General features: G+C 60.2%; 6 protein-coding genes across 6 annotated transcripts; 4 read left to right on the forward strand and 2 right to left on the reverse strand.

Annotated features, from left to right (window-relative positions):
• Nucleotides 1-105: 105 nt before the first annotated feature.
• On the reverse strand, nucleotides 106-1,715 carry SDRG_08584 (hypothetical protein). Its single transcript, XM_008614477.1, has one exon. The coding sequence runs from the start codon at nucleotides 1,698-1,700 to the stop codon at nucleotides 180-182; it is 1,521 nt and encodes a 506-aa protein (XP_008612699.1). The 5' UTR covers nucleotides 1,701-1,715; the 3' UTR covers nucleotides 106-179.
• A 903-nt stretch (nucleotides 1,716-2,618) lies between these two features.
• On the forward strand, nucleotides 2,619-4,652 carry SDRG_08585 (hypothetical protein; the record flags this gene model as incomplete). Its single annotated transcript, XM_008614478.1, has 2 exons — nucleotides 2,619-3,038; nucleotides 3,135-4,652. The coding sequence occupies 2 exons, from the start codon at nucleotides 2,619-2,621 to the stop codon at nucleotides 4,650-4,652; spliced, it is 1,938 nt and encodes a 645-aa protein (XP_008612700.1).
• Nucleotides 4,653-4,992: 340 nt separating this feature from the next.
• Nucleotides 4,993-7,263, forward strand: SDRG_08586 (hypothetical protein; the record flags this gene model as incomplete). Its single annotated transcript, XM_008614479.1, has 2 exons — nucleotides 4,993-5,452; nucleotides 5,513-7,263. 2 exons carry the CDS (start codon nucleotides 4,993-4,995, stop codon nucleotides 7,261-7,263), a joined length of 2,211 nt encoding a protein of 736 aa, XP_008612701.1.
• A 192-nt stretch (nucleotides 7,264-7,455) lies between these two features.
• On the forward strand, nucleotides 7,456-7,983 carry SDRG_08587 (hypothetical protein). Its single transcript, XM_008614480.1, has one exon. The coding sequence runs from the start codon at nucleotides 7,499-7,501 to the stop codon at nucleotides 7,874-7,876; it is 378 nt and encodes a 125-aa protein (XP_008612702.1). The 5' UTR covers nucleotides 7,456-7,498; the 3' UTR covers nucleotides 7,877-7,983.
• SDRG_08588 (hypothetical protein) lies at nucleotides 7,894-10,574 on the reverse strand. Its single transcript, XM_008614481.1, has 9 exons — nucleotides 10,300-10,574; nucleotides 9,926-10,255; nucleotides 9,769-9,885; nucleotides 9,491-9,724; nucleotides 9,324-9,449; nucleotides 8,835-9,281; nucleotides 8,674-8,784; nucleotides 8,487-8,627; nucleotides 7,894-8,443 (listed from the first exon to the last, which is right to left on the reverse strand). Exons 1-9 carry the CDS (start codon nucleotides 10,567-10,569, stop codon nucleotides 7,961-7,963), a joined length of 2,259 nt encoding a protein of 752 aa, XP_008612703.1. The 5' UTR covers nucleotides 10,570-10,574; the 3' UTR covers nucleotides 7,894-7,960.
• Nucleotides 10,575-11,699: 1,125 nt separating this feature from the next.
• Nucleotides 11,700-19,548, forward strand: SDRG_08589 (hypothetical protein; the record flags this gene model as incomplete). The annotated part of the gene is made up of 5 exons (XM_008614482.1): nucleotides 11,700-11,983; nucleotides 12,035-15,814; nucleotides 15,863-16,154; nucleotides 16,207-16,359; nucleotides 16,410-19,548. The coding sequence occupies 5 exons, from the start codon at nucleotides 11,700-11,702 to the stop codon at nucleotides 19,368-19,370; spliced, it is 7,470 nt and encodes a 2,489-aa protein (XP_008612704.1). The 3' UTR covers nucleotides 19,371-19,548.
• Nucleotides 19,549-19,905: the final 357 nt, after the last annotated feature.

Here is a 19,905-nt window from a genome sequence, read left to right on the forward strand (position 1 = left end):
CCTACCGCCATGGAAACTGAGGCCCACAACACATATGTTAGCCATGGCTTCAACGTATATGCACAACGTCGTCGCCTGACCAAACTGCCTCCCAACGATCTCAACTCACAATCCACAAACATTTTCTGTATCAACCAATTCTTTGCTACTACTAGTACACATCCATCGCTTCCAACGGCCTAGACAAGTTCAAAGCCCAGGTCCGCGTCGGCTGCCTCAGGTGGCAGTGTAATGAGGTCGTAGCGCACATCGAGCAGCGCCGTGAGCATCGTCTGGAACGGCGTCGGCGCGTCTTCCCCAGCGAGGACGGCCTTGAGGACGTTGGGCGAGAAGCCCGAGATGAGCGACACGCTGGCTTGGGTCGCGAGCGCTGCAAAGTCCATCGCGTTGCCGTTCACGTTCCAAAAGACGAGGTGCGGGACGTCGTAGTTGGCGGCCGCAAACTCTTTCGCGAGCACCGCATAGTTGGTCTCAAAGTTGCGATCCGCTCGGTCAAACTGCATGTCCGAGACGACAATAAGCTTCTTGGGCATGCGCTCGCGCGGGATCTGCTTGGAGACACCGAGGTGAATGACGGCGCGGAAGGCCGCAGCAAAGTCCGTGCTGCCGCCCCACGGCGCACCCCTGAGGCTCTTGACCTTGGCATGCAAGCTGTCGCCGTCAATGTGATGGAAGCGCGGCGACGACTCGAACGTGAGCACGAGATTGTGAAACTCGTCCGAGACGATCGACGACACCATGATACCGAGCGCGATCGACACTTGCATCGGCGTACCCGACATCGAGCCCGACACGTCCGACATGACGAGCGTCTGCGTGAGCGTACCCAGAGCCCGCGTCGCCGTCTCCAGAACAGCCCACTGCGCCTCCAAAAGCTCGTCCTTGGGCTGGCCATTGTAGTAGGCGTCGACGATTTGGTGCGGATAGAGGACCGCCGCGTTGACCTTGGTCTCGCCCGTCTTGAGACCGGCCTTCCACGTCGCAAAGGCGTCGGGGAGATGCCGCTCGAACGCATGCTTGGGCTTGCCATGGTTCTTCATCGCGACGCTGGGCACCTTGTTCAAGTTGATCTTCTCCCACTCCTTGGCGCACATGAGCGACTCCAGCAGCGTGAGCGACTTGCGCAACGGCGACAAGTACGTCTTGCGCAACTCGGCCGACCGCACGTTGAGCAGCTTGGCGAGTTTGCCGTTGACATGGTCCTTCTTGTCGGCCTTCTTGTTCTCGGACGGCACCCACTTGGCGCAGAGACTGATGGGCTTGCCATCGTGGAGCGCGGCCAGATCCTTCTTGAGTTGCTGCGCAAAGATCGAGAGCGCAAAGGTCTCGGCAGGCGTGCCCACGAGCGCGAGGAGGTCGTCGTACCGCCCGTAGACGCTGACGTAGTGCTCGAGGTTGTGCAGGAGCGCGCGCGTGTCGTGCGTCGCCAGCCACGCGAGGGCCTGTCGCCCGAGAAGCCGTTCGCCTTTGCCGCCGCGGATATCGCGAATGTACGCAATGATCTTGAGCGTATGCAGCGGGTCCTCGGCGTACGAGGCGACCAGCTTGGCTTCGAGATCGTTGAGGGACGTGCCCCGGAGCACGCCGGCAAAGAGGTCGACACGGGCGCTGGTCGTCGTCGCATGGGTCAAGGCGCCGTTGTCGGTCGTCGTCATCTTCTGCGCCGCAAGCGCCTTGGCTGCTTCCGCAAACGAGGCCATGCTGGCAGACGAGCGCAAAAATTGAAAATGGAACTCGCCTCGTGGGAGCCACACCAAAGATATTCGCTTATCCAAGTACATTGGCAACCGGATGAAAACCCCTCGACGCTGAACCACGACCTACGAAGAGTGAGCCCGCAACGACATCCAGCATACACGAGAAATTTTTATTATGCCGTGGGTCTTGCATTCGTCTTCTCATCGAGGTGACCACACGCTGTCGACGCGGTGCATAGATATATACTATTTAAGCGAATACATGACAATCCGCCCGACGGTATCCGGCAACGGCATGGAATGAGATACAGGTGCCAGTCGTGAGTGATGGTCGTTGCCACGTCGACTCCACCGCTGCCATCATGTGGCCGATGGCATGAGCAATGGTTGAGGCATGGACAGGTAGATGTTGCATTCCTTCTCCTTCTATTGCCTGCAGCCACGCGTGTGCTAGCGCCCAGCCTACAGAATGGATGTAGCCATTGATACCTTGCCTAATTCAAAGTCATTGTTGGCGTGCTCAATCCAGGGGTACATTATTTACCCTGGCTCAATCGCTCCAGAGACCAAATCTCGACACCTCTGGCGCCCGACGCAATCAACGCCGGCATTCAACCTTGATCTATTCTTTCCAGCCAATAATGATTTTCGCGGTCGAATTTTTACGCTCGTCATCTGTAGACTAGACAAAAAGGGAGGACTTGGGAGCGCCTTGGTGTGTATGATGATGGCCCTGGAAGCCACGCCGAGGCGTTCGACGAGTGTTCGTACAGCGAGAGTGTCCAAAACTTCTGGACTTTGGCAAAACATTCGACCGTCGAAAAAATTCCCCTTCGAATGTTCCAGGATTTAGCACCGAACAATCAAAGTTCGACGGTTGCAACATCATTCCACGTGCAATGCCTTTCACAACTGAAAACGATGGCAGCGACCTTCCACAGCGTGATCCTCGGCCAGCCTGAGATCGCAACGATGGTCTTTGCGTTTCAGTTTGGCTTGTATGAAGACGTGTGCCCGGCCTTCCGCGCCTGTCGTGAGCTCGTGGAGCTTGTCGCCAGGTTTCGAAGTTACGCATGTGATCCGTCCTTTCGCCAAGCGTTCGCGCCGAATGCCGTGTGGTCGGACGACCTCGGGTACATCACCCCATTGATGTATGCTCTTCGCGGCAATCAGCGCGACCCGCGTTTGCCACTGCATGTGGCCATTGCCCAAGGTTTCGTGCCGCTGACCAAGCGCATTCTATGCTGCCGACCCGACCTCGTCTCGGACGACGCGATCGTCTTGGCCTTTGAGAAGAACCACCTAGCTATCGTCGAGCTTCTACTGGACCAGCGCGAAAGCGTACGCAAACAACGTGGCATTATCCGCGCAAGTACGTAATTACTGTGGTGACCCATGATGTTTACAAAGTACCTTGGCGTAGCAACTCGTACGTAGCTTGCGAGGCACTTGAATTACTGGGGCAACATGGTGGCTCGCGATGACTCGAGAGGTCTTCTTTTACTCCAACGCTTTGGTCTGCACCCCGACGACGTGATTGCCTCGGGTCGCCGGTATGTGATCAATCGCGCGACGCTCAAGAACGCAACGCTCGCACTCGACCTTTTTCCGTGGCTTCTCTATCCAAGTCTCTTGGATGACATTGCAGGCAAAGGATTTTTGCCGCTCGTACGCTCGCTCCACGAACGCGGCCTCGACTGCTCGACGGTCGCCATGAACGAAGCGGCGACCAATGGCCATTTGGAGGTCGTCAAGTTCCTCCATTTCAACCGGACCGAAGGCTGCACAATCGGCGCACTCGAGTGGGCTATTCTCAACGGCCACCTCGATGTTGTCCGCTTTCTCATTGCGCATCGCACCGAAGGCGCATCGCCCACCGTCCTCGACTTTGCTGCTGCGAACGGCCACTTTGACGTCGTTCAGCACCTCCATTCTCTGGGCACGTTTGGCTGCACCGTCGCCGCCGTCGACCACGCCGCTTCTGGCGGTCACCTGAATATCGTCGAGTTTCTCTTGATGCACCGAAGTGAGGGGTGCACCCATGACAAAGTCGTTGAAAAAGCGCTCAAGGGTTGTCATCCGCATATGGCAAGGTACCTCCTCTCGCGCGGGTATCCGTTTCCAACGTCGGAGCTCAACTTGGATTACTTTTGCTTTGGCAACCCCGAGAGCGTTGGCGTCTTTGAGCTCTTGGTCGCACACGGTCGACCGATTGAGGAGGATTGGTTCCTCCAAGCCTGCGTTGACAGCAATTTGCCTCTCGTTCGCCTCCTGTACGCATACGCCGACCCTGCCTGGCACCCCGAAGCGCTCAAAGAAGCCGTCCGAGTCAACGCGTGGGACATTGTGCGCTTTCTTTTGGCCAACGACGCGATGGACGTGTCGGCCGACACCCTCAAAAAGGCGCTACGCTCTGGCTACTTTGATCTCGCTGCGCAAATTCTGCGGCGGCAACCCGAGCTCCGACACGAGAAGCTACTCGAGGCCGCTGCAGCCAGCCACAACGCCAAGGCCATCCGATTGCTCCTTGCTGCCGGCATTGGCAACCCGCGCGAGGTCCTCCTTGAGATTGCAGGTCGTAAACAACACGTGACCGATTGCAAGCTCCTCCTGCCGTGCTGCATGGATGCGACCGACCATCTCGACAACATTAGCTTTCTATTGGACCTGCTCGCTCTGCCCGACCGCCACCGTGCGACGACCCTCCAGTTGATCACATCCGAGCTCCTGGAGCAAGGAAGAAAGGCCAGCCAAACGATGCAGCTAGCACCTAGCGCGGCGGCGCGAGCGTCTAATTTGCTACAGGCGGGCGAGGTTGTCGACTGGGCGTTGGCCCTCGTCATGGGCCATCTTCGTGCGACGGCCACCATCGAGGAGCTCGAGAAGAAGACAGCATTGGTCGAAGATGCCGAGCTTAAGACGCAGCTCCAACGTTTGCTCGAAGAGAAGCCGTAGGCCAAGAAGATGGACAAGTAAATAGACTCTACTACCGCGGTCCAGGTACTCAGCTAAGCGAATTTCTGACCCTCCGCGCATCTTATCCGGTGGTGGTCATGTCATACGCAACGATTGTGCAGCTGATTGTACGGGAGCTCTCATTGGCGGCCGGGTCGATGCCATGACGCAGCAACGACATATCTGCAACAATATCTACCAGACTTTTGCGAATGGGACTGGCGAACCCAACGCTATAATTGCGTCGGCCAAACGAAATATTAGTACCTTTCAGCTGAAGGTTCAACTTTTCCCTGTCTAAAGTCGATTTTATCCGGATGATTTTGCATTTTCACGTGCCATGGCAACCTTCCGCAGTGTCGTGCTTGGCCAGCCCGAGATCGCATCGATCGTCTTTGGCTACCAGACTGGCGTCTATGAAGACGTGCGTCCAGCCTTCATCGCCTGCGAGGAGCTCGTCGAGTTTGACGCGAGCAAGAAGCTCTACATGTGCGACGCGTCGTTGTACGAGGCATTTGCGCCAAGCGGCGGTGCGTGGGCAGGTCCCAAGCAATTCCGTTCGTCCGAGTACCTTTTGCGCACCGATGTGCGCGATAAAAGCCTGCCGCTGCACTTGGCCATTGCCGGCGGCTGTGCCCACCTGGCCACGCGCATGCTGCAGTGCCGGCCGGACCTCGCCTCCGAAGAAGCGATTCTCTTGGCGTTTATCAAAGACCAGTTGGAGACGGTCGAGGTCCTTCTGGATCTGCGAACGACGTTGCCTGCGCTTACGAAGCCTGTCTACCACGCGCGTCGTCAGCGTACGTTGCACGCTGCACTGTATACCGGTACACTCATGATTGGCTTGCGATGCGTCCTAGTCGAGAACGGCTACGTGTGGCGCTTCCCGGTGGGGTTTTTGGTCGACCTTCTCGCGAGAAATGACACCAACGGCCTGTGTTTGCTTGCGCGCTTCGGCACTGGCCCCGATGACTTTGAAGGTCGGCAAGAGCGCGATGCCGATTCCACCATCTCGGAACGGGCCATGCGGTCGGCCATGCAGCGTGCGACGCTGGCCAACGCAACGCTCGCCCTCGACCTCTTTCCATGGTTCGTCTACCCACGTCTCTTGGACGACGTGGCCGACAAAGGGTTCTTCTCGCTCGTACGCTCGCTGCACGAACGCGGTGTCGTGGGCTCGAGAGACGCGATGGACAAAGCGGCGGCCAACGGCCATTTGGCGATCGTCCGGTTGTTGCACTCGCAGCGACACGAAGGCTGTACTCTCAAGGCCATGACCGCAGCCGCAATTAACGGCCATCTGGAGGTCGTTCGCTTTCTCGACGCGCATCGAAACGAGGGCTGCACGACGCGGGCCATGGACGAGGCGGCGGCCAACGGCCATTTGGAGGTCGTTCAGTTTCTCCACTTCAACCGAACCGAAGGCTGCACGTACAAGGCGCTTGACGGCGCCATTACCAAAGGCCACCTTGACGTCGTTCGCTTCCTTCTCGAGTATCGTTCCGAGGGTGCGTCACGTAATATCCTCAACCAAGCTGCCGGCAACGGCCACCTGCACGTCGTCCAGTACCTCCACGACCTCGGTTCGTTTGGCTGCACCGTCGCCGCCGTCGACTCGGCAATTGCCGGCGGCCATTTGGACGTCGTGCAGTATCTGTTCGCCCACCGACGCGAAGGCTGCAGTCGCGACGACGCTGTTGCCAAGGCGCTCCAGAACGGGCATCTGCAAATGGCAACGTACCTCCTCTCACTCGGGTATCCGTTCCCGACCTCAGCGATCCGTTGGTACGTCAGCACGCTCCGCAAGCCCGAGATGGTCGACGTTCTCCGCCTCTATATCGACAACGGCGGGGCCTTGGATGCGTACTGCATACTCTACGCATGCGGTGCCCACAATTTGCCGCTCGTCCAGCTTTTGCACGCGCACCCAAGTGAATTCAGTGGCGCCAACTTGATCGAGATGGCGATCAAGACCAAGGCGTGGGACGTCGTCGCCTTTCTCTTGGCCCACAGCGCGACAGCCAGCGTTTTGCTGCAAGCCCTCGAGCTGGAACTACCGAGCAGCCACCTCGAGCTCGTCATGCAACTGCTGGAGCGTCAACCGGAGCTCCGCGACGATAGGCTCCTTCAAGTGGCCCTTGGAGGCGGCAACGTCGAGGCGATGCGGCGTCTCCTCGCGCTCGGCATTGGCAACCCGCGCGAGTGCCTTCGCGAGATTGCAGGGCGTCGAGAGCACGTGAGTGAGAGCAAATTGCTCCTACCGTACTGCATGCACCCGACCGACCACCTCAACAACGTCATTTTTCTTTTCGATCTGCTCGCGCTGCTGGACCGCCACCGTAAGACAACCTTCCGTTTGATCGCGCAAGAGCTCTCGTATCAAGAAGAAATGGCCAGTGAAGCTTTTGCGCGCGCACCCAACGTGGCGGCCCGTGCTTCAACGCTGCTGGAGGCTGGCGAGGTCATCGACTGGTCGCTGGCCGTTGTCATTTGCCAGCGCTGGACGACCGATGCAACCGCCAGCATTGAGCAGCTCGAGAAGTCGACTGCGTTGGTGCACGACGCCGAGCTCCAGACGCAGCTCGATCGTCTTCTCACAGCGCAGCGATAGACCGAGACCGATGCAATAATGACACATTGTGTCCAACATATTTTCGATACCAGTGGTCTACTTCACAATCTGCACTGTCTAATACCTTGTCGATATCTAGTTTTCGCATTCTGATTTGCATCAAGCAGGTGGAGTTTCTCGGCGCCAGCCAAACCTCTATCAACTGATAGGATAGATATCAAGTGTCACAGGCAACTGTCGGTTCGAGCGAGAAAGGTCTCAACGGGCAACCTCGATGGCACTCTCGATCGCAGCGCAGATTGAGCAGCGGATAGCAGCGCTCTTGCCACCGCCGCCACCAGCCTTCGCAACACGTCCGCGACTCGACGCGCCCGAGAAGCCATTGACAGTCCTTTGGCAACAACGCTGCTACGCCCTCCGCCAGCGCCAGCGCTACCAGATGCACCGCGTTCTTCAGCACAAGCACCTGCGCCGGCGCCGGCCCAGTCCGCCGACCGAATGCGCCATCTGCCTCGAGATGATGCAGCCCGAGCGCGAGATGCTGCGCACGCTGCCGTGCGGCCACGCATACCACCGCGCGTGCATTGACTCGTGGGCCAAGCGGCAGAAGACGTGCCCGTGCGACCGCCTGCCCTTTGGCCGTCTCTTTTAGCCCGTCCGTCGACGCCTTTTTGCATGCTCACCAATACTGTATTTCTGCATATGCTTTGAACATTGGTGACGTCATGGCAGCAGGCTATCCTAGCTGGTCGTCCTTGGGGTGCAATCGCGGGGTGCGGTGGCACAGCCGTCGCCACGCCTCGAGCCTTGCGTCATCTTCGTCCTCGCGCCATGTGAGCTTGACGTCCTTGATCCATGCATTCGTGACAACCAAGACGATCTCGTCGTCGTCGTCGTCATGCAACAAACTCGCATCGTCAAACTCGGGGGTTAGGACAAAGCCAGCATGGATCTCTTGAGCGACAGGGGCCGCCTTCTCGAGCCGGCCGCCATAGGCCCCGAGACGCGCGCTTAGCTGGTCCCGCGAGCATTCGCGGACGTTGGGGCTGCGGCAGACCCAGCACTTTCGAACGTGGAGGACGCTCGCCGCAGCACGCTTTTTGGGTTCGCGCAAGACTGCGAACGCCTTGCAGCTGTGGCAGATCGTGCCCAAGACAGCTTTGCGACAGAGCAGTTGCTGCAGCGGCCCAACAACCGCTGCGACGTCATTGGCACTCACCTAGCGCCTTCCTTTGGCACACAACACGCACAGATGTATGTACCTCGTAGGCGACCGATGGGAGGCCGCGGAACCCGAGCTTGACAAGCGGCGATGACGCGTCTGTGACGGCGACGCAGCGCAGACTTGCAAGCGGCCGCGCAAGCACATGCCCCGAGTCGACTTCTTCCAGTACTTTTGATGCCTGCAACATAGATTGAGATCCTCTGGCATTCATCGATGAGGTCTACGTGAAGGTGGATCGTGGCCGGCAGCCCTTCTTGACTCGCTGGCAAGTCCAACGCGTCAGCTTCGTCGAGCGAGAGGAAGAGACGCACGTCCAGACCCATCTTGGAGGCGACCTACACCCGCGAGATGAGCTGCCTGCGATAGAGCGCGACGTGGGGTCCACCGGCCGCTGCATCGCCATCTCATCGTCGCTCCCAGTCGCATCCACATCATCCTCGTCGTCGTCGTCACTGCCGTCTTCTTCGGCCGCTAAATCACGCAGAAACTCATCGACGTAGTAGCTACGGGCACGCGCGCGGTGCGTCGGTGTCTCGACGACAAAGTCGTCGACGCTCGAGACAACGCTGTTGTCGCTCCATCCGCTCTCAACGCGGGGACGGGCCGCCGCTTTCGCTACTGGTCGTGGCAATGGCGCCAGCACAAACGTGTCTTCAATCGCAGCCGGTCGAGGCCGCAAGCGAAGCCCCAAGGTCGTCGGCAAGAGCGGGTACCCAAGCGCATCGGTGCGCGTCGTTGGCCCGTGCTGGCGCGAGTAGCGCATGCTCTCGAGCTCGGTCGACGTCCACGGCGCCCCGTCCAGTTCGACGCGCGGCCCGACATGAAACAGCACCTACATTCTGTTTTGAAAACAGTGTTTCATGGAAGATCGTACTTGTCGGCGGTAGTCGGGGTACGTCGCGAGCGGGTTCCCGCGCAAGTAGAGTTCGTCGAGCCGCAGCGATGCGAGACATGCGATGGCGTCCACGTTGGCCAACGCGTTAAACGACAGATCGAGGATCTACTGCACCATAAGACCGGATTCGCGACGCGTTAATCGACCTGCAATGCGGGTAAACGGGTCGTCGGCAGCGCCTCAAGCGACGTCAGGTGATTGTGGTCGAGCCAGAGTGCAGTGAGCGCCGTGTAGCTGCTGCGCAGTGAGAAGGAAGCGAGTGCGTTGTGCGAGAAGCGCGCCGAGAGCAAGGACGTCGACGCCATGAGGTCGTCGATCGACGTCAGTGCGTTCCCGCTGCAGTCAACGTGCGCGAGGGCCGGTAAGAACGTGTCGAGGTCCTATGCTTCGATTGAGTGTAGCCTACGAATGAAATGGCGACTACCGCGTGCCACGACGGCAAGGCTGCATGGCACACCTTGAGCGTATGCAAGCACGGCCATGACTTGTGCAAGAGCAGCTCCATGAGGCTTGTAAGAGGGCTGCCATGGTACTCCAGCACCTACTATGGTATGAGATGACGCAACCCTAGTCAGAAGTACCTCGAGCTGACGAGGAAAGCATGCAAGCGAAGGAAGCGTCTCGGTCGGCGTCTCTCGCAGCTCGACGCTTGTCATGGCCGAGAATATCTCAAGGTGCAGGTCGGGGCATGGGCGGCGCTGGCTCGCGGCGTCGTGGCTGACTTTGAGCACCTTGGCTTCCTGCAGTAACGTCGAGAGTTTGAGTACGTCCAGGTGGCCGATGGGCGCTTGGTCGAGGTCGGAAGCGCCGTCGCCCGCCATAGGCGACAAGACCGGGCACTCGAAGAGCGCCATCGTGTCACTGGACGTCGTCCGGCGAATCGTCCAGCCATCGATGCGGCCACTGCCATCCTAGTACCAGCATGAGAGTGGCTGGTCATGGGCCATCACCGCACCTGGGCGTGCTTGGGACATAGCGTCGTCTGTAGCCGCTCAAAGAGGTACGCGATGCCATGCGGATTGAGCGCGAGCTTGACCGCCCCTTTCTTGAGCTTGCTTACGTGCGTCTGCAGCGTCTCGTGGAGCAGCTTTAGGAACGAGCCGTCGCAGTAAAACCGGTCAAAGTCCATCTCATCTGTCGAGGAGCGCGAGCGTGGCGGCGACGTCGCGGGCGTCGACGGGCTCGGACGTCGAGGGTCCCATCGGTCGTCGTCGCCCCACTCCATGCTTGCAAAAGATTGAATGTATTTTGCCGCTTTTGATTGGTGCACTTTCGTACATTATAGCCAATCAGATCGCCTTCTTGTAGCCTTCAACAACTACAGGACGGTTCTCTAGCTCGCTGCCCGTCGATGAACGACGCATCGTACTGCGAGCGTCCCTTCGACTCAGCGCAAGGACGTCCATGTGTCTGCTCCACGTGTCGTCGATGGCCTCGCTCGCCGTCCGGCCGTGCAAAGGTATTGCCTAAGCAAAAGATCGTGTTGCGTGCGTTTAGCCAAGTTGCACCACGGTTGAGGTGCGACCAGTGCAGTTAATGTCGGATGAACCTGTCATCTCAGGACTACTCGATCAGTTTCTATCACAATCTAGCACAAAAGGAATACTAGACACTATTGTCTTGTCGCGTGATGCGAATGGATGACCGAAGCGAGGCCTCGTCGCAGCCACGTCGCGCGACCACATGCTACAACAGGTTATGTCACTTCGTACACCATCACTCACAAACTAGAATCTCTAAACGTATTAGCAATTAGGATTATAGACTCCTATACTCGCGTACATAGACCTTCGACTGCACCGATGGCTCGCAGTCGGCGAGTTTGGAATGCGCGGGAACGTCCGTCGGTGCGACACGTTAGCTGCACGCAACAGGACCATCACTCTGGTGTTTTCTTGGCGTGTGTTTAAAACACTGGCCCGACGGATCCAAAATGTATCTTTGGACCTGGTCGGATGCATACAAATGCCAAGTGCATTGTTTAAAACACCAAATGGTTTTCAACGCGTCGGATCCAAGGGGGCGTAGCTTGGTGCGCCGGCATTAAATTGCGCAGCAAGGTATACAAAACGCAAGTCAAGATAAGAACAATGAAATAAAATGTGGATTGTGTGGGCTTATGCCATTTGTGGATTTTTGCACGCCAGCTTGCGGTATCCCAGAGATTGCCCGTCGGCCTCCGCGGTACGATCGGCCATGCGACCGCGGAAGGGCTCATGAAGATGCTGCGTAGGAATCCAGGTAGACACCAAGATCATAGCATCCTCGACGCACGCTGCCATCACGAGTAACCATCGTGATCCTGCTGCCATCGTGACGACGTCGACCCCCAGCCCGAACAACCACCACAAGCGCATGGAGCCCGATTCCGACCAAATGAGCGCGCCGGACGCGCACGAGGCCAAGGACCACGAGAAGCGCCGGCGCATCCAGGCCGACGCCGACCCGGCGGCGCTCCAAGCCCACCACATGGAGCTCTACCGTCTCGTGTACGAGGATCTGCGCACCAAGTCGACGGTCGGGTGGCAGAACGCGGTCACGGCCTTTGAGACGGCGACGGCCCATTCCGAGACGCCGGCGACCATCGAGTTTCTCCAGCTCTGCTTTCGCCAGATTGTGAGCATCATGCTCGACCAACAGTACGTTGCTGCAACATGCTGCGCCCTCTCACATCTCGATGACGTGTCTAGTGCGAGCAAGATTGGCCCGACCGAGAAGGCCTGTGTGATCCAGACGCTCACCAAGGGCATCGTGCTCTGCGTCGGCCAGTTGAAGGCCCACCGCCCGGCGTTTCTCTCGCACGCCGCCGTGCTTCTCAACAAGAAGAAGCTCTTTTACAAGGAATTTCGCAACTCGCACATGATGGGCCAGTACTGGAACAAGGCGACCGGGTGCCCCGAAGTCCGCCTGCAGTGCATCAGCCTCTTCCACGAGCACGGCGGCTTCCTCGTCCTTGCGCAAACCATCGAGGGTATGGTAGAGACCGACGAGAGCGTCGCTTGCCTCGGCCTCGTGCCCATGGACGATCTCCGCGTGTTTGTCCTCGCGGTGCTCGAAGCCCGCCACAGCGTCGACGTCGGCCTTGTCTACCGTCTCTCGCTCGCAATTCTCCGCCTCCTCCTCGCGCTGCCCGCGGCCGAGTTGAAGAAGGAAGCGACCGACGTCATGGGCCACGTGCTCGGTACGATCCAGCGGCTATGGGACGTCCACCACGCGTCGCCGCTCCAGGACACGATGCTGCAGGTCATTGCGCGCTTCATCGAGTCGACGTCGCTGCCGCAGCGCCTCTTTGGGTTCGAGCAGCTCGGCCATCTGATTGGCGCCGCCCGCCATGTGCAGCCGTACCCAATCTCGTACACGGTGAGCGGCGCGGGCTCACCGCATGTCAATGGCACGTACCTTCTCGTGCGCTCCGAGACGGAGGCGACCAAGTCGTCGACGGCAACATACATCCAGCCGAGCGTGATCCCCACCACGAGTCCGCTCACGCTCTTTTGCTGCACGATGAAGAGCGGCGCGAAATGGTGGTTCCTCTCGGAAGCCGACAAGCTCCAGCCCGGCACGGACCAGGACGTCGACTACTACCAGCACCAGTCGTCGTCGCTCGACGAGTGCCTTCCGCCCGTGCTCCACTGGCAGCCAACCGGCAGCGGCGCGTCGCCCGCGCCATTGCTCGTGCCGACACGCGCGCCCGAAGCGTCGATCGACCCGGCGCGGTTTGACCAGCAGATTCTGGCGTTCGTGCAGCGAACCAAGCTCGTGGACGAGATCTTTGGCGACCGCATGCACCGCGAAGTCGTGGCGCGCAGCACGACGTTGCTCACGTTCCTCGCCGAGTCGCACGCGATCTCGGAAGCGCACTTGCTGCAGATTGTCGCGTCGACGTCGGGGAAGGAAGCGTCGCTCATGGCCGAGATCCAAACGGTGCTAGTCTCGTGCGTTCTGCCGTACGTCTCGGACGCGATGCTCGAGCCGTTCTTGGAGCACGTGCTCGCGTCCAACCTCACGGACGCAACGCTCTTGATGGAGAAGATTGCGGCGCAGTACCGCTGCATCTTGCTGCGCCCGAGTCCGAACGTCCGCAGCGCAGTCGCCCGTGTGCTCTGGGCCATCCAGCTGCAGTCGACAAAAGCAACGTCGTCGGAGCTGCTCGAGTTTTTTCAAGACGCGCTGCTGCACACGCCGAGCGACGCGTCGACGTTTGTCGACGCGTGCGTCGCGCAGCTCACGCTCTCGGCCGGGCAGTCGACGCCGCTCGCACTGGACGACGAGACGCTCATTGCGCGCAGCCTCGAGCTTCTCAAAGTGCTCTTGACGGCGTCGACGCCGGTCGGGCCATTGGTGGCGCTCTTGTTTGATGAAATTGCGGCGTTTGTCGCCCGCAACCCGGTCGGCTCGGCGATTGCCGAGGCCGCGCTGCGCCACCGCCTCGAGTTGCTCCAGTTTCTGCACCACAGCAGCGCGCTCACGTTTGACGAAGTGCTTCGCATCTGGACAGCGCTCCGCGTGCATTACGCAGACGTGGGCTACGAGTTTTTGCGCGACGCGTCCGTCTTTGTGGTCGCGGACGCCGCGCCGCTGCAGATGGACGTGTGTCGCCGTGTGTTTGAGGAGCTCTTGTGCGTCGCGGCCGAGACCAACTATGCGTCGCTGAGCGTCCACGGCTTCAACTGTTTTCACACGTTCTTCATTGGTCTCAACGCCCACGCGTCGCACCTCGTCCGGTCGCCGACCGCGATCCGACGTGTCGTGCGGCTCCATGCGCTCCTCGGCCTCGACGCGCTCTGGACGATCGCGATGGAAGGCGCGCCCGACGTCGCCAAGCTCGCGACCAACGAGCTCCTCCAAGTGTACGCCCACGTGGACGAAGGCGACCGCATGGAGGCGCGGATGCACTTTTTGTCGCATGTGTTTGCGTCGCTCCAGCACACGCGGCTCGTGACGCAAGGCGTCCAGCTGCTCACGGGCTTTGTCGCGTCGCAGCCGGCGCGCCTGCTGCATGGGAAGCGCTCGCGCGGCACGCAGCTCACGCTCAAGTGCGTCGTCCAGCGAATTCCCAACCAGCTCCAGAACGAGCGCACGTATGTGACGCTGACGGTGTTTGCCAACGACCCGGTCGCGCGCCTCCGGGCGCTCGTCGAGCGGACCGTGCAGCACCCAAAGAACCAGACCAAGCTCCTGGCGCATAGCGCGACGCTCATCGGCGAGGCCAAGACGCTCGCCGAGGTGGGCTTGACCGAGTCGACCGAAGTCCGCGTCGTCTTGTTTCAAAACGTCGTGACGAAGGCGGCGGACGAGGCGACGATCTTTGCGCCGAGTGAGCTGGAAGCCTCGTCGCCCGGCGCGCTCCTCGCGGCCAACGAAGCGTACTTGGACGTGCTCTTTGGTCTCCTTGCGGCGTCGACAACACCGAAAGCGACGCAGGTGCTGCTCCGCGACCTCTTGCAGCAGATCCCAACCAACCCCGACTGGCTTGCGCGCTGTGCGACGCCGCTCACGTCGCCCAAGACAGTCGCGTCGTGGCTCGCAGCAATGCCGTACCCCAAGGCGGTCTACGTGCTCGAGGTGCTCGACGGTCTCCTAATGCCGTCGTCGATGGCGCAGCGCGTGTACGACGCAGCGTTTGTCGCTGCGTTTGTGCGCTTTGGCATCCCCGACGTGCTCGACTTTCTCTTTGACGTGGCCAAGGAAGAGCACGGCATTGAAGTCGCGTTGCGCATCGTCAAGTTTGGCTGCGTCGAGCACGACAGCGTGTCGGCCATGGCGCTCGACGTCCAAGAGGCGCTCGTGACGCATCTGACGACGCTCGTGCTCTCGCAACATGCGCCACGCGTGCTATTAGACGCGCTCGAGCTCATTCAGGCGACGACGACAGCGTCGCAGTGGTTTGTCCAAGTGTTTTCGATCTCGCTCGAGATGACGCTGCTGCATCCGTGCGAGCCCGTGCGCGCGCAATGGGCCTTGACGCTGCAGCGCCAGGCCAAGGACGCGGGTGTGCTCCTGGGCCCGCTCACGGCCGCGATCGGCCAGCTGCGCGTCGACTCGCCCGTGTGCCACGAGCTCTTTCAGCTGCTCGAACACGTGGTTGAGCACGCGCCGTTGACGGCGCTGGACGCACTTGTGGACCATTTGCTGCAGCTCTTGACGCCGTCGACGTCCAACCCAGTGCTGCTTGGGTCGCTCCAGGCGCTTGCACACATTGTGTCGCTCGCGCCGCAGCACGCGGCCAAGGTCTGGGAGGTGGTTTACGACCACGGCCTCTTTGCCATGCAGACATCGGAAGGCCACCGCGCACGGAGCCTCTGCACAACGACCGACACGCGCCGGGCGGCCTACAGCGTCCTCGCGCACACAGTCAAGCACGCGCCGGCCAACCAAGCGGCGTTGCGCGCCAAGCTCGGCCAGCTGCTAACCGAAGCCGCCAACCCCAAGAAATGGGGCCAAGAGTGCAATGTGGTCGCGCGCGCCAGGTACACGCTTCTTGGGTATCGCATCTCGTGCTGAGAAATAGCGTGTAGTGACGACCATGTGGGGCTCAAGAACCAAGGCTGCTCGTGCTACATGAACTCGTTCTTGCAGCAGCTCTTCATGTACCTTCCGATCCGGCAAGGGCTTCTCGCAGCCGCGATCCCCGACTCGTTCCAGACGATTCAAGAGGACGGGGATGTGGCGACGATCGCACCGGCGTCGCTCATCGGCCGGCGCATCATGCACGAGTGCGGGAACGGCCGGTCGTTTGAGGCGCTCATCACGGGCTTTGACCCGAGCACGAACCAACATACGATCAAGTACGACGACGGTGGCGCCGACGTACGTTGTCGCTTTGCTTTTGTCCGGACTACTCATGCTCGACATGCTCTAGTTTTCGATCCAAGTGCTCGGCAACGTGCACATGACGCTCTTGCCGCCAGTCTTGGAAGGTGACGACGCGACCGTCGAGGTGCTGCGTCAGGTTCAGCGCACGTTTTGGTATCTCAAAGACAGTGAGATGCGCTACTACAACCCGAAAGCGCTGGTACGATGTCCGTTGCGGCGGCCTCTCGACCCACAATGCGCGATACGTAGGTCGAAGCCTGCAAGTGCTTGAACCTCGAGTTTTCGGTCTATCAGCAGAATGACGCAAGCGAGTTTTGCGACAAGCTCCTCGACCGTCTCGAGATTGGGCTCAAGAAGACACCGCAAGGCGCGGGCTGCCTCCAAGCCAACCTCGGCGGCAAGCTCATTTCGCAAAAGCTCCCGCAAGGCTGCGGCCACCGCTACGAGCGCGAAGAAGCGTTCATCCGGCTCGAGCTCCAGATCCGCGGCAAGGACTCGATCGAGGAGTCGCTCGCGAGCTTTGTCGAAGGCGAGGTCATGGACGGCGACAACAAGGTCGAGTGCGAGCAGTGCGGCACAAAAAAGGCGGCGACGCGCCGCACGTGCTTTGGTGCGCTCCCAAACCTGCTCGTGCTCCACCTCAAGCGCTTCGACTTGGACTATGCGACGTTCGAGACGGTAAAGCTCAACAACCGGTGCTCCTTCCCTCTCGAGCTCGACATGCGGCCGTACACGAAAGAAGGCCTCGAAGACGACGACGCCGAGAAGGATGGCGAGGATGCGTCCATGATGCCGGACGAGAGCAGCGCGTATGCGTACGCGCTCCGCGGTGTGCTCGTGCACTCTGGCGTAGCCCAAGGCGGCCACTACTACTCGTTCATTTTGGACAAGGCCAAGAACGAGTGGTTCAAGTACGACGACGAGGACGTGAGTCCGTTCGACCCGGCGCACATTGAAGCCGAGTGCTTTGGCGGCACGCAGAAGCGGACGTCGTCCTGGAACGGCGTGACCAACACGATGGAGATGGAAGTGTTTTCGAACGCGCTCATGCTCTTCTACGAGAAGGTCGAGCCAACGCCGGCGCCGACGCCGATCGTGGTGCCGTCGCCGCTCGCGCACGAGGTCTGGGTCGCCAACGACGTGTTTCTCAAGCACTCGTACGTCTTTGACGCCGACTTTCACGAGTTTGCCAAGGACATTATCCTCCATGCGGATGCGGTCGAGTGGTATACGCTCGGCCTGGCGTTTGTCCTCGACGTGGTCTTGCACTCGCGCGAGAAGAAGGGCATTGCGCGCTGGCTCCAAGCGCTCCAGCATGCGTTTAGCGCGCACCCCGCGCTTGTCGCACGGTTCTTGGACGACGTGATTGGCGACAAGAAGGCGACGTGGCTCACGACGTACCTCTTTGAATGCCCCGACGGCATGGCGCGCCAGACGTTTGTGCACTTGGTCACCCGTGCGTTGCTGTTGGCGCCCCCGGAGCTCACGCAGCGCGTCATTGGCGCGCTCGTCGGGCTCTGGAATGTGGTGTTTCCGTTGTATGTGGACGACTTCTTCAACCTCGTGCGCCATCTCTGCGAGCAGTCGCCCGCGATGCGCGCGCAGTTTCTCGGTGCCAACATGTGCAGCCGCCTCGTGCATTTCTTCCTGGGCGCGCGCAGCCTCCCGCCGCTCCAAGCTGCGTACCCGACGGCCGCGCTCTCGAACGCCCAAATGGACTTTCAACCGCTCTTTGAGGCGCTCGCGGGCTTGCTCGGGCTGCCCCGCCGCGTGCCGGAGCCGCTCTTGGCCGACGGATCGGTGCACTCGATCACGCTCAGCACACGGGCGATCGCGGCGTTCTCGGAGCTCTTTGACGAGTTTGCTGTGAACGGCGTCATGGGCGTGAATGAACTCAAGGCGTACTTCAAAGCGTGCGGGACGACCATGTCGACGGCCAAAACCGCGGGCAAGAAGATCAAGGCGATGCTGGCGGCCGGCCCCGAGCTCAACAAGGCGGCGTTCCTCGCGCAGTACACGGAGATTGCGTCGACGTCGTCCAAGATGGTGCTCTCGGATCTCAAGGCGCATGGGTTTGGCGAGAACCTCCAGCGCCTCCCCAAGCTCGACCCGGCAAACGACGATGCGCGTGCGTTTCTGCAAAGCCTCCCGCCCTTGTGCCAACATGCGCTCACGCACCCGGACTTTCTCGAGTCGGCGCTCGAAGAGGACCCCGAGGCCATTTGCGATGTCGTGGTCCGCGTCTCGTTTGGCGTTGCCAGTACGTCGCAAGTCGTCGTCGGCTGTCTCTTGCAGCAGCTGGCGACCGCCGAGATGGGCTGGAAGGGCCAAGCTATCGTCGACGTGGCAACAACGATCTTGTCGCAGCTGCTGAGTACCTGCGACGATGCGCTGTTGAACGCCACCTTTGTGCAGGCGCCAACGTCGCTGCTGATGGCGCCGCGCGAGCGCGCGACGCGGCTGCCGCCCCACCCGCACACGTCGCTCTTTGTGTTTCGGTACCTGGCGCTGGTCCTCGACTTGCTCAAGGTACCGGCGGTCGCACAGTACTTGGCACCGCGCCGCGCCGAGTGGGCGTGGACGTACCAATGGCTGCGCTTCGAGTCGCTCAAGCAGCCGCTGGGTGGCCGCGCAAGCATTCTGTACCGCGACCCGGCCAAGCTCGATGCGCTTGTCGCGCTCGGCGATGCGCTCGGGATTCCATACACGCCGGAAGAGAAGAGTTATGAGGTCAAGAACGCCGGGTTTGCGCCGCTCAACGGCGTCTACACGGTGCAGGCGCAGACGCATGACAACTGCCTCGTGTTCTGCCACTCGTCGTCGGTCAACGGCACCGAGTACACGCTGTTTCGGTGCGAGATGCCGAGCAAGGCGCACCGGTGGTACCTCTCGCACGCGCCCAACAAGCAGACGCTCGGGACGTCGAGCGATGAAGACTTTTACTACTGCGCGTGCACGGTGCACGATGATACGCCGCCCGAAGACGGCTGGAAGCCGTGGACAAAGAACGCGGCAGCGACGTTGCCGGTCCCCAACGTCTCCTTGCACGCGTCGTCGATTGCGACCGCCGAGCCAAGCGACGACACGATGATGATGGACGACGAGGACGAGACGGTCGAGTACGAAGACAGCGAAGACGAGATCCGCGTGAGCAACGAGCGCTTCCAGGCCGTGCACCTCGAGTCGCCCGACACGAGTGGCCCGATGTAAGCTCCTCGTCTAGTCCTATTGTTTTTTCATATTCCTTGTCGTCGCGTCTGGTATTTGCCGAGACGACTACCACTTTCGCGCCAGATTAGCACTGGTGGCTTGGCAGATGGATTCAAAATCTGGATCGAGCTATCTGGAGTCGAATGACAAGCGATACAGAAAGCTCCTTTTCATGCCAGTGGCGGACTCTGCTGTGGAGCTGAGGCTGTGCAGGGGCGATGCCTGGAGGCGACGACCCTTCGCCAGGCGATGGCGATGGCGGTGACGACGGCGGGCGGTGGCGGTCGTCGCTGCCTCGCATGCGCATTCGTATGGGATTGTCGGATCAATATCCAATCTGGGATGCTATCCGAAATCCAATCGGCAGACTATCCGTTGGATCGTTTCTTATTGCATATCTTAGGTCGCGCGTTGTGGTCGTGCCACGTCATCGGCCGTCGTATCCAGTGGCATCGACTGGCGCTCGCGCCAAATTCGAATCGGGTGTCGGCGCGCCAATTTCGTGCTGGACCAACACTTGGCGGGCCGCGCTTCT

This window comes from Saprolegnia diclina, assembly GCF_000281045.1.
Source record: "Saprolegnia diclina VS20 unplaced genomic scaffold supercont1.26, whole genome shotgun sequence".
In the NCBI taxonomy this organism is placed as follows: Eukaryota; Oomycota; class Saprolegniomycetes; order Saprolegniales; family Saprolegniaceae; genus Saprolegnia; species Saprolegnia diclina.